This window comes from Protopterus annectens, chromosome 4.part1 (assembly GCF_019279795.1).
Source record: "Protopterus annectens isolate FY-2018-M chromosome 4.part1, PAN1.0, whole genome shotgun sequence".
Lineage (NCBI taxonomy): Eukaryota > Metazoa > Chordata > Ceratodontiformes > Protopteridae > Protopterus > Protopterus annectens.
Window position 1 is genome coordinate 756383245 of NC_056734.1, and position 12612 is coordinate 756395856.

At 41.3% G+C, this 12612-nt stretch overlaps 1 protein-coding gene across 1 annotated transcript in view; it reads left to right on the top strand.

The window, feature by feature from the left end:
- CCDC150 (coiled-coil domain containing 150) overlaps nucleotides 1–12612 on the top strand; it is a 2807665-nt gene that overhangs the window by 1260766 nt on the left and 1534287 nt on the right. The window contains exon 13 of the mRNA XM_044070503.1: nucleotides 5273–5365. Within this exon, the coding sequence (XP_043926438.1) occupies nucleotides 5273–5365 (93 nt within the window). The remainder of the gene's footprint in view (nucleotides 1–5272; nucleotides 5366–12612) is intronic.

Sequence of the window (12612 nt, forward strand, 5' to 3'; positions counted from 1 at the left end):
GAGGTATCCTTTGGTGATATCCTCGAAATCCTGAAACAGAGAGGTGACTGGCAGTCCTCTAATCCGACCTCTGAGGAATCTGTGTTCCTGCAGGCCTTTCTCGCCCAGCCCCCTACCTTCTGGGTTACTCCACCTGCTGATGAACTTGTCTGGCTCATCGTGCAGTGTGCTTGGAAGGCTCCTGATACCGTCTAAGCTATTCCCCGGAGGGCAGATAAGATCTTGTCCCCTCCTTCTTCGGATCCCCATTGGTCCAAAGGTCTTCCTGTGGATGCTTTGGTGGTGGTGGCCGCAACAAAAAAGGATCTGGCAGAAGAAGAAAGCCAGACTGTCCATCCGCCTAACAGAGTCCTGGGCCCTGGCAGGATAAGGGAAGTGCACCTTTGCTTCAGTGACCTTTGCTATCAGGTCCCTGAATTATATGGCACATTTCACCAGGCTTCAAAGGGATCTGGTTTCTGAGCTGTCTGAAACCTTGGCTGGTGCCGTGTCTGATGAGGTCCGTGACAAAGTGGCCTCTCAGCTGGCCACCATTGAATCTATATCTAACTCCTCTATGCGACTGATATCTCACTCATCAGAAGGAGCAGCTAGAACAGTGGGTTCAGCTGCGGTCTTGAGATGACATGCCTGGATGCGCTTGTGCAACTTCGCGGAACCCTTTGTCTTCTTTTCTTAATGCCCCCATTGAGCCCTCCTCGTTGTTTGGGCCCAAAGTTAAAAGCACACTGGCCAGATGTGAGCAGGATGGTAAGACCCTTTCTGCCATAGGTGTCCGTTATTTTTCCCCTCAACGTGCTTTCTCCCGAAACCAAAAGAGTGGGAAGATATGGTTCAAGAAATCTCAGGATCCTTTCCAGAGGGGGAAACTCACAGGGAAGGTGCTCCTTTTGGGGCAGAGGGGGACCACATAACCAGGGTTCCAGGGATTCTTTCCCTGGTCAATCCTACCAGCGCTCCTGAAGAGCGGCCCAACTCCTTTCCTCTGGAGGTGGTTGGGGGATGTTTCTCCTTGTACCCTTCTGCCTGCCTAATCATCACCACCGATTCTTGGGTACATAGGATCATAACCAGAGGTTATCATATCCCTTTCGATCTTTGTTCCGTCCCTTCAAAAAGTCTTCCCGACGTTCCACCCAGTCAAAGGGAAGAAGCAGCACTAGAGACAGAAAAGCTGCTAAGAGAGTCATCCAAATAGTCCCTCCAGACCAGATAGGATCCGGATTCTACTCAAGACTATTTTTGGTGCCAAAGAAAACCGGGGACTGGAGACCAGTTTTGGATCTCAGTGTCTTGAGCAAGTTTGTGAGAGTACAAAAATTCCGGATGGTCACACTACAGTCTATCCTCCCGCTTTTGGAAAAAGATGATTGGATGTGCTGTATGGATCTTCAAGATGCGTACTACCACATAAAGGTGGACAGGCCATCAAGAAGATTTCTGTGCTTCCGTGCAGGAGCCAGTCACTACCAGTTCAGAGTACTGCCCTTCGGACTCTTTACAGCCCCCAGAGTGTTCACAAAGTGCATGGCAGTTGTCACAGCTCACTTGCGATTTCAAGGATTCCAGGTGTTTCCATACCTAGACAACTGGCTCATTTCTGCCCCCACCAGACATCTACTAGAAAAAGCCCTGGCATACTCTCTCCTCACTGCTCAAAGGCTAGGCATAACCATAAACTGGTAGAAATCCAATCTCAGTCGACAGAATTCATAGGGGTTATGTTGGACACAAAAAAACTGCAGAGCTGCTATTCCAGAGCACAGAATTCTAAGGATAAAGCAACAACTAATTCTCATCCTTTCAAAGGAAAAATGCAGGGCTCACTCGGTTCTACAGCTGTTGGGTTCCATGGCAGCCTCCATCACCATTGTTCCCCTGGCCAGGTTTCACATGAGGCTTCTACAATGGCTACTGCTCACCCAGTGGTATCCTTTTCAGCATCCTCTTTCAGCCATGATTCGAGTAACCCACAGGTGCAAACAGGATTTAAATTGGTGGATGACACACAATCTCTCACAATGGTCTCGCCCCTTCTCTCCCCAGCAACCCAAGGCCACAGTGACCACGGACACCTCCCTCTTGGGGTGGGGGGGACTATGTCAGGGACAGACAGTCCAAGGCACTTGGTCCCAACTGGAGGCCCATATGCATATAAATGTTCTAGAGCTGAGGGCGGTGCTTCTGGCGTTGCAAGCATTCCATCCCCTGCTTCCGTCTGGGACAATTGCGATTCAATCAGACAACATGGCAGTGGTCTGGTACATCAACAAGCAAGGTGGAACCAAATCTTACCCCCTTTGTCGAAAGGCCATGAGGATATGGCAATGGGCGATGGCTACCAACCATTTTCTTCTAGCAACGCACATTCCCGGGAGTTCCAACGTGATAACAGACAGACTCAGCAGGTGCATTCTTCAACCTCATGAGTGGTCTCTGAATCCCTTGATAACGACGGAGATCTTCCACTGCTGAGGCCGTCCTTGCTGCGACCTCTTTGCATCCCCGACCAACTACAAATGCAGCAACTACTTTGCCCTGATTCCCCCTCCGTGACAGTCACCCAGGGACGCTCTAGTCCACAATTGGCCCTCGGGTCTTCTTTACGCATCTCCACCCTTTCCCCTCATTCCCCAGTTTCTGAAGAAAGCCCGGCAGTTGAAGAGCAAGGTGATCCTCATAGCACCATATTGGCCTCGACAGATTTGGTTCCCCTTCCTTTGGCCTCACCTACTAGATCGACCATGGATTCTCCATCCAACCCCGGAGTTGATCTCACACCCACAGAACCTGATTCATCCCAACTTGAACAGCCTAAAGCTAATGGCTTGGCTACTCCAATTCCCTTGATTGCCAGGCAGAATGATCTTTCTTTACCAGTACGTGATATTCTCATTGCTTCTCATAAGTCTTCCACTAGAATTACTTATCTGAGCAAGTGGAAAAGATTTATCTGTTGGCTGAAAGATAAACAAGTAGACCCTTTTTCAGCACCAGTGTTGATAATACTATACTATCTGGCCGACCTTTTTCATTCGGGTCTGTCAGCCTCTACCATTAGAGTTCATTTGTCTGCAATTTCTAATTTTCATGAGGGTGTCCAAGATTCCTCTCTTATGTCCCATAAATTGTGCAAGACCTTCATAAAAGGTGTGAATCATCTGAAACCACCTTTTAGAGAACCTATTCAACCATGGGATTTATCATTAGTTCTACAAGCTCTGACAATGGCACCTTTCGAACCAGCCACTTATTGCGACCTCCCGTATTTGTCATGGAAAACCTTGTTTTTGGTCGCTATTACTTCTGCCAGACGTATTTCTGAACTTCCAGCTTTATGTATCAAGAGTCCATTCTTGATTTTTCATAGAGATAGAGTGTCTCTGAGAACTAATCCGTCATTTTTGCCTAAAGTGATCTCTGAAATGTCCATTAATCAAGCCATTAAATTGCCAGTTTTCTTTCCCAATCATTCAAACAGAGGAGAGTATTGCCTACATACCCTAGATATACACAGGCAAATCCATTTTTACTTAAACAGGACTAAACCCTTTTGTAAATCTGACCAGTTATTTTTGGCCTTTTCTGGACCTAGATTAGGATCTGCTGTTGCTAAGGTCACATTAGCTAGATGGTTGAAGGACTGTGTGACCTTTATTTACACACAACGTAATATCTCGTTGCCATTATTACCATGAAAACTCATTCAACAAGGTCGGTGGCAACTTTTGCTGCCTTCCATGTCAGAGCTTCTTTACATGACATCTGTGCAGCTGCAACTTGGACTATGCCTCATACCTTCATCAGTCATTACAAATTGGATTTGGCCTCCAGGGGAAGAGCATTTTTCGGTTCTGTGGTGCTCAGGAATGTCCTTCTGTGAGAGCCTCCCAGGAATAGAGGTAGCTGGGAACTCTGGCCCATGCATAAGGAATGAACGAGGATTAACAATATCAGATAAAGAAGTTATGTCTTACCATAACGTTCCATCTGTATTGTTGATCCTTGCTCAGTCATTATGACCCTCCCTCCCCCCCCCCTCCTGTGGTTTCTAGTGGATCTCACCATCCAGTTCTCTTAGGTTATTTGACCAGAGGTAGCCTCTACCTCCTTTAACTTGCAAACTCAATCTGAGGTAACAGGGATAGAGGGATTGTGGGTAAGAGTTTAGCTCGAGAGTTTGAAGCTGACGCGAGCTTGGAAAATGGCCGGCTCAGTTCCGAGCTCGGAACCGATACCCATGTGTAATGACTGAACGAGGATCAACAATACAGATGGAATGTTATGGTAAGACATAACTTCTTTATCTGTGTTGCTGATCTTCATTCATTCATTCCAACCCATCCACCAACCCCCTCCGAAAGACTCTTGGATGTTCGTCCTATCCTAGAATAAGGCAGTTTCTCAGAAAAAGCCTCCACTTTTCTCTCTGTGGTCTATCCTTTCCTTATGGGCAAACGAGATCTAAGGTAATATGGAGAGAGGCACTATGGGTAACGACTTAGCTCTAGAGTTTTTTGGCTGGTGTGAGCTTGGTATAACGGCCGACTTGGTTCCGAGGACGGAACCGACGCCCATTAGTAATGAATGAATGAAGGTAAACAACACAGATGGAACGTTATGGTAAGAACATTATTTCTTTTTATGTTCAGTAATCTATGACAGTACTTTGACTACAAACGTCTTTATCAGTTAGGTTTCTTGTTTTTATAGAACTGGTCTGCACACAAGGCATTGCTGCTTATGTGTGGAACATGTATCTACAGATATCACTACCATCTGACTTGGGGACAGTGCCTGGTTAAGTGAGTTGCTCCAAGTCGCACAGTACACAAAGGGAGGCAGAGAGAACCAAATCTTAGACTACAGAAAGTAGCTCATTAGCAGCTCATTGCCTTAATTCTGTGCTTTAACTGCTGTGTCTTAGTCAGAAAAAGCATACATTTATAGGAAAAAGTGATAAGAAATGTGATCCCACTCATGCTAGAATCAAAATGTGACCTGCCTGTCAAGCATGACTTGTTATGTTGAGTACATTCACACAACTGAATTCCCTTGGTGGACAGTGAAAACAGAATCTCCAACCCATTTAATCCATATAGAGTTTTAGAGCAATATGTTTGGGTATAGTTTCACCTGACGGTGTCCTGTTAGGCTCTCGAGCAAAGTTTGAAAAAGACATGTTAAGACAAAGCAAGTGTTGTAGTTAATCTTGCATTTTGCTGGAACTGATAAATTCTTACTGGCATTACCATTTCTTCCATTCTTTCAGCTGGAATTAAGTGCACTGACAACTGCTTTGCGCAATCAAGAGGAAGAGAATGGGAGGCTAATGGAACGTTTAGCAGCCCTGGAACAACAGCAGGTAAGAGCTGTTGAGAAGGCAAATTTGCAGTGTAGCAATTTGAGATATTAAAGCAGTTTGACACAGTAATATATCCTTTACATGGGAATAATGTCCGACCTAAGACTAGTGGTAGTACAGTACAGCACAGTGCTTTCTCCAGACTAGACCATTCATTATTCCACTGTGACATGTATTTTAGAGTATTCTTCTGTGATTGTAAAATGGAATCTTTGATACCGGCTCAATCAGTAACAGCAAGTAGATGCCTTTGACTATGAAGGATATTTTACTGGTAGATTTCCAAGTGGACTACAGTGGGGGCTGCTTCTTAACACTGGCATTGGCATCAACATCAACCACTTTTTCCCATTTTGTACATGGGGTCAGGGTGTAATATCTTAGGAGATGTAACAAAAAATAGAAAAAGAGTCACCAGACTGGACACTATAAAATGTTTATAGTATCTCTAAATAAATGCAGTCCAGTGCCATGGCATGATCATTGACAAACCAGTATTAACATCCCTGCACTTCATGATTTCAAACTTTTAAGAAGTACTTGCTCAGCATATTACCTCAAAATATGCATACATAAATCAGTCTTTCAGTTAATTCTCTACCTTTGGTTAATATTGTTTCCAAAAACTGAAACATTAAAATGAGCTGTGTTAAAGGAAAAATATACTTTAAAAAATGATTAAAACACGGTAGGTTTAGGTTAAGGCACTTTAATTTTGCAGCAAGGAGACAAAAACGTGCTATTACAGAGTTTGTCTAACTAGAAACAGGGGAAATACTTTTATTTTTATACATTTTTTAACTAGACATGGCCTACTAAGCTGACGTAACAGATTACCACCTTTTTCATCATCATCTGTTGACCATCATTTCCATGAATTTCTGCTGATTTATCAATTTTTATGTAAAACTTCCTGAGGAAAACAACATGGCCTTGATTACTACCAGTTAGATACATGTTATGTTACCATTCAAGGTACTATGGCTAATTCAAGCACAATGCTAACAGTTCATTTCTCTAATAATCCTTTGTCTACTTTATCTCTAAGCTACTGCAGCTACACATGTTCTCATACTTCGAACAGAGCTGATTGTTTAAAATCATTACATTTACAGAATATAGTATTGTTCATTCATTCGTTCCTGACCTAGCAGATAAGCACCTGCTTCTCAAGTACATTTCCAAAAGGCATAAACATGAATATTGCTGTGCTAGCAGTTACTAGGTCAGAGGGCATCTTGCAAGTTTCAGAAAGCATACTGCAGTTTTTAAAAAGCATCTTTTTCAGTCTCATATGAAACTCAATTTATATATAAGACAGTGCATGTAAAATAGAATGAAAAGCGTATTAATTCTTTTGATTATTAATTGGCATTAAGCATACACACATTAATACATATTTTTCTAACAGCTGACTCTGAATATAAAATAAGTACTTTTCAATATGTATCTTTCACAGTACACAAAACACAAAGAGGAAACATTTCTGAAGGCATACAAGTGCACATTCTCACTTAATAACATCACTAAATGAGAAACTTATGTACTATAGTAATAAAATTAATTAACATTCATTTCAGAAATGGCTTAAGATAGATATGTCATTTATACAATGAGGTTTTATAATATTCAGAGAATGAGAGCAAGTTCTCTTTTTTCATAACAAAAGCATTCTGTGATTTCCAAATACTAGAGTAAATATGCACTCTAAACCTATAACATTAAAATCTGGCAGGTTGTTTTTATTTTTCTTCTCCACCTACCCCTTTGAAACTTTGGGCAGTTTCCCCAGAATGCTGTGTTGCTCCTTGCCAGATACCCCTGAATGTAACCTTTTGGGGGGTCTGCACAACTCTTTGGGGAAACAAACTTTGTGGGAGCGCAGTTGTAGCACTGGGGAACAAGAGATCACAGGTGTGGAGCCCAGAGCCATCATAAAGATGGCAGTTGGTCAGAATTTCTAAACGTGGAAACAGTTATTGCGATATCATGATGTTATCATCACTCCCGTGTAATCTAAGGTGATGACCTGTGAAGCCTCTGGTCTCAACCAGAGGGTTCACAGACATTGGATCTCCCAAAGCCCTCTCCTATGAAGAGTAAGCTGACAGATGCCTCATTGTATCCTCCACTGTCAATTTTAACAGTGGCCCAAGTTCACTTTGAAACTCGGGATCATCAAGAGTGCATAGGGATACAATTGTTATTTGCCATTGATTGGGGAACTGTGGTAGAATTATGACATTTTTGGAAATGCAGACCTACTGGTGTACCATTTGTTCTACTAACAGTATTCTTATTTGTTCTTGTATGTGCACTTTCATTCTAATAATACAGCTATTATGTAAAGGCTGACACAGTACCACAAAACATAAACATAAAAATTCATATTACAGTTAATACTTTGTGTATGATTAAAGCTGCTGTTAAAACTGGATGTGCAAATGCATCCAGTGTTACCAAGAAGCTGCACACGCTGCAGTTCATAACGTTTAAACATCCTGATGTCATTCTTTGTATTGTAGCCATTCTGAAACCAGCTCAATCCTTTGTCTGCTGTGGCATATTAAATAATTTAAATGTCTGCACTCTTACTAAAGGTTGTAGAAGCTACAGAGGAAACTAATAGATCACTCAGTGACAGCCTCCAGTTGTGAAAAACAGTATTATCCACTCAGCAGTCAACACTTATTATATTCAGTGGAGACTCTGTGAATAGGAATTTCCTATAGTCCTTTTGTGACTCAGTAAATCTGAATGTTGTGATTTCCATGGTAAATCCTGCTGCTCCTTCAGTTCTGTTAACTCTTATCATTTTCTTGCAAAGGTGTAATTTATACATTCTGTCATTCGTCTTCTCAATCGCATATTTGTCATATTCTAATGAATTTTGAGTGTGGTACTGACATGACTGAAGAAGGTCGCTGGATGTAGGTCTATATTTTTGGAAATGGCATATTTTGCTTGCCACTGTGGGTATCATGCACCTGTATACATTAAATCTAAACATAGCATTTGTGGATAAAGTATATGTATAGGATAAATTAGAAGGAATTTCTCCTACACAGTTGAAGCATGAATGGTATTTTCTTTGCCCCTTCAAACCAAATAAGTGGTCATCAATAAGTTGCCCACTATAGAATGATGTGATTAAAAAATATGGCTTAACCCACTTTTAAATAAAACTTTTTTTCTAATCATTCCTACTTCTATTGGTGTATGAAGATGCCATTCTTGAGCTGACTATTCTCCTTTGCTTCATAAATATTTGTAAAAATGAATTAATTGAGTCAGTATTTAAGACTTCATCTCCACATCTATTTTCTAAAAATATTTACAAAGCTTAATTCCTGCATTGTGCTGCACAGATGCATATGTTTGTTTGTGTCTTTCGGTTTATCCCAGTTAGGGGTCGCCACAGCGGGACTCCGGTCCGCTAATGATTGGCAGTAGATTTTACGTACTGGCTTGCTGGGCCTAATGCACAACCTTCAATGAAGGAACGCCCATTCACGCATGTCGCCACACAGAAGACGCTCTAACTGAGAATCGAGCGGGCAACGTCTAACTGTGAGGCGACAATGCTACCGCAGCACCACCACCGCTGAACAGATGAATATAATGCTTAAAGATCTGTACTAGAACATCTGGCTCCATCTTCTCTTAGTATGAGATGATTTACTCAGTACAGCAGTACTGTCCTTTTCTGCAAGTACATATGCCACTGTTCTCATTTAGTGAATACTTAGGTGGAGCTCTAATAGCTTTATGTATTTTCAGCAAACATATAAACAAGGTAAACTGGGTGGTCATTAATTACAAATTCAAAAAGTTCTTGTTTTCAGTTTAAGCATTCTGAGCATCTCTTTGTAATGTAAACAACTTTGTTTCCTTAAACATGAAGAGTTAAAAGACATTGACGTGATAGTGTCATCATTTAGTATATTTTGTATTGTCCTACAGAGTGCTGATTTTCTCATAACTACTCTTTTTGCCACATTTATCCAGCATTTTTACAATTGGTTATTTTGTAAGTAATTTAAGGACTACCTGATCTTCAAGTAGGGTCACTGTAACAGTTAATCCTAAAGTATGGGTACATTTCACAGCTACCTTACTTCATCCTGGTCAGCTTTTGACTTGGTAGTACCTCTGTCTTATTGAACAGCAGCAGTATTTTATGTATCCCTGCTACTTTGCAAGACTCACTTCTCATCACATCCCAAGTCCTCTCTTGATCTAGGTCATCTGCATAGTGGATTTATACCACTTTACTGTTACTTCAAACTTTTGCAGTCGGTTATTAACTCCAAAAATGAATAACACTGATGCTGTTGTACTGCGTTATGTATGCATAGTATTTTTTTCCATGTTTTCGCTTTCAGTCAGACTGTCTCTTATCAACAGATCATAGCTTAATTGTACTATAACAAAGTATATTGAAATTATATTTTAGTTGATAATGCTTCTTCATCAAGATAAATGTGATATTTCTTCAGAAGGAGGAACCACCAACTTGTTTTCTTCAAGGTGAAGCTGATGATTCTCCAAAAGAGGAGTCACTGAATTGTTTTTTTGGAAAGGTATAGGGATTTTCTAGACTGAGGCGGGCACAGCATTTAAGTAACTCCCAGGTGCAGAGACATGAAGTCATTTTTCAAGTGGCAGGAAATTTCTACTAGAGTTAAATTGCACGTGACAGTGAAAAAGATTTGACTTTCAAATTTTTTTATTTGACAAGCAAGACCATTGTTAATGTATTACTTATCTAAAAGTAGTAGATCAACATTCTTTGTCAACATGCCAATTTGGAACCAAAGGAGCTATTATTATAAGTTGCAATAAGAAATACATTGCCAAGAAATTTTTCTTCACACAGCTGTGTTCATCTTCCAAAGTTGGGGCTTCTGCAGTTTCTGCCTGTACACCAGTTGTTCAACAGAAGTAACTGCTGTTTTTCTGTAAAACCATTATAAAGACTGTAATTTAAGTCCTTTAGCAATTCCCATATATAATCCTGCAACTCGAATACAGTTCTGGAAAGTGTCAAAGTTTAAAAGTCCTAATGTGTAAAACCTTTTACTTTCAATGTAAAGGGCAGTTAAAAGACAGATCTGTCTTTCACCTTTCCATTCATGTTTTCCTACTTCTTTTTCTAGGAATCTGTTAAATCTGTTAACATGAAGGTTTTCCTTGCAAAAGAAAAACAAACAGATTTAGTAAATTCAGGCAGAATTTGCTCCACAGCAACAGCATGCAGACAGTTTTTGAGAGCTTTGTGCCAAATCTGTTCCTACATCTTTGAGGAATCTTAATGTCAGTGTTTGGAATAGTGAAAGTGCAAATGTGGCTGAATATATACAAGTCCATGACAGAGGTATCAGAGTATTCTCCCTACTCTGAGGTGCAGTCATTTCAGAATTAGCATGTGTAACAAACAGAGTGTGTGTGTGTGCGCGTGTGTGTGCGCGTGTTTGTGTGTGCGCGTGTTTGTGTGTGCGCGTGTTTGTGTGTGCGCGTGTGTGTGCGCGTGTGTGTGCGCGTGTGTGTGCACTTGTGTGTGCACTTGTGTGTGCGCTTGTGTGTGAGCGTGTGTGTGTGTGTGTGTGTGTGTGTGTGTGTGTGTGTGTGTGTGTGTGTGTGTGTGTGTGTGAGTGCACGTGTCTTTGTGGGGCACAGCCTCTCAGATAATGAGAAATACTTTAATGGTGTAACATTAAGTTTTAAAATGTGCATTTGTTTGAGTCACAGATTAATATTACACTTTGGATCATCTCTGTTATGTAGAGGGATTGTCCTTGGCTACATCCTGCTGATGTAGGTTTGAAAATAGCAGCATGGATGCTTAAGAAGCCTGATGTGCCTTCTCACTTATTTTAAGATAGAGAAGGGTAAAGTCGTTCGTCTCTCTCTATCATAGATGACAAGCAGGCGGGGTATATCGTTTAGATGTTTTAATACAAAAAAAACCCACATTAGGATGGATAGCAGCTTTATAAAATATAAACAAACTGGTTAACAGACACACATTACATACATACATGCTTACATAGGTTCATTGGTGTTTACTAAGCTAACAATCGCAAGGGCCTTTTTAAGCCTAGCCATGCATCCCAAATGTCTGACGAATTCTGATACCCTTGATAAGTGTAAGCATGGCTCTGGGAGATTAACCATTTACAGGTTACCTGTTTGCATCAGAGACATAGGTGCCAAACCAGGGATGAATTTCCAGTTTCCCATCCAATTATCCAAGTTGCACTTGAATTGGATTAGGAAGGAACTCTGCTTCACATGGATGGGGAGCCTGTTCCATAGACAGAGTAGTCTCTGTGATACATCCTTATCTCTCCAGCAGGTCCTATTTGTATCACAGGCAAAGTTTAAGTCTTTAGAATGGGTAATTCTGGTACTCTTCGTTTTGTGAATATGCAGGAGGTCCATCAGAGTGGGGTCTGACACTGCCCTGTATGCCATGCATAGATCTCCTCTCAAAAGCCTGTAGGAGACAATACAGAGAATATTCCCTTGATGTGGTCTGCATAAAACATATTACTTATGCCCTGTATTCTTTTATTGAGGAACCTGTATGGACATTCCTTTTATTGGATATGCCTGGATAGGTACATACCAAAGGGGCATTGTACTCAATGATAGGTCTGATGAATGCTGAATACAGTGGAACAATGACTTCCTTAGACTTAGATGCCATACCTTTGTTTATAAGTTGCACAACATAGAATGATTTCCTCACTACTTTAGACAAGTGATGATCAAAGGCTAGATTACTATCTCTGTGTGTCCCCAAGTCCCTAACTACTGGGTCATCTCTAAGGGTGGTGTTGTCAGTATGATAGTTACCAAGGATGGATGACTTTCCAAAGGATACTATTATGCATTTCTTGGCATTTAGTTTTTGTCCATTACTCTGACACCAGTTGTTTGTCTGTGTCAGCCCCTCAAGAAGAACATTTGTGTCAGTGTGAGATTCAATGACAGCTCCTAATTTGCAATCATCTGCAAATTTAGTCAGCCAGAGACCACTGACATTGGCTTTGACTTCTGAGAAGTAAATGCCAAAAAGGAGCAGTCCAAGGACTGATCCCTGAGGGACTCCACTTGTGACTGGCCTCTTTGTAGAGGTGGATTCTCCAATTCTAACTTCCTGGCTCCTGTCTGTGAGGCAGTTGGCTATCCACCGGGTGGCATACGGGTTTGTACCTAGCCTCTTGAGTTTGTCAACAATG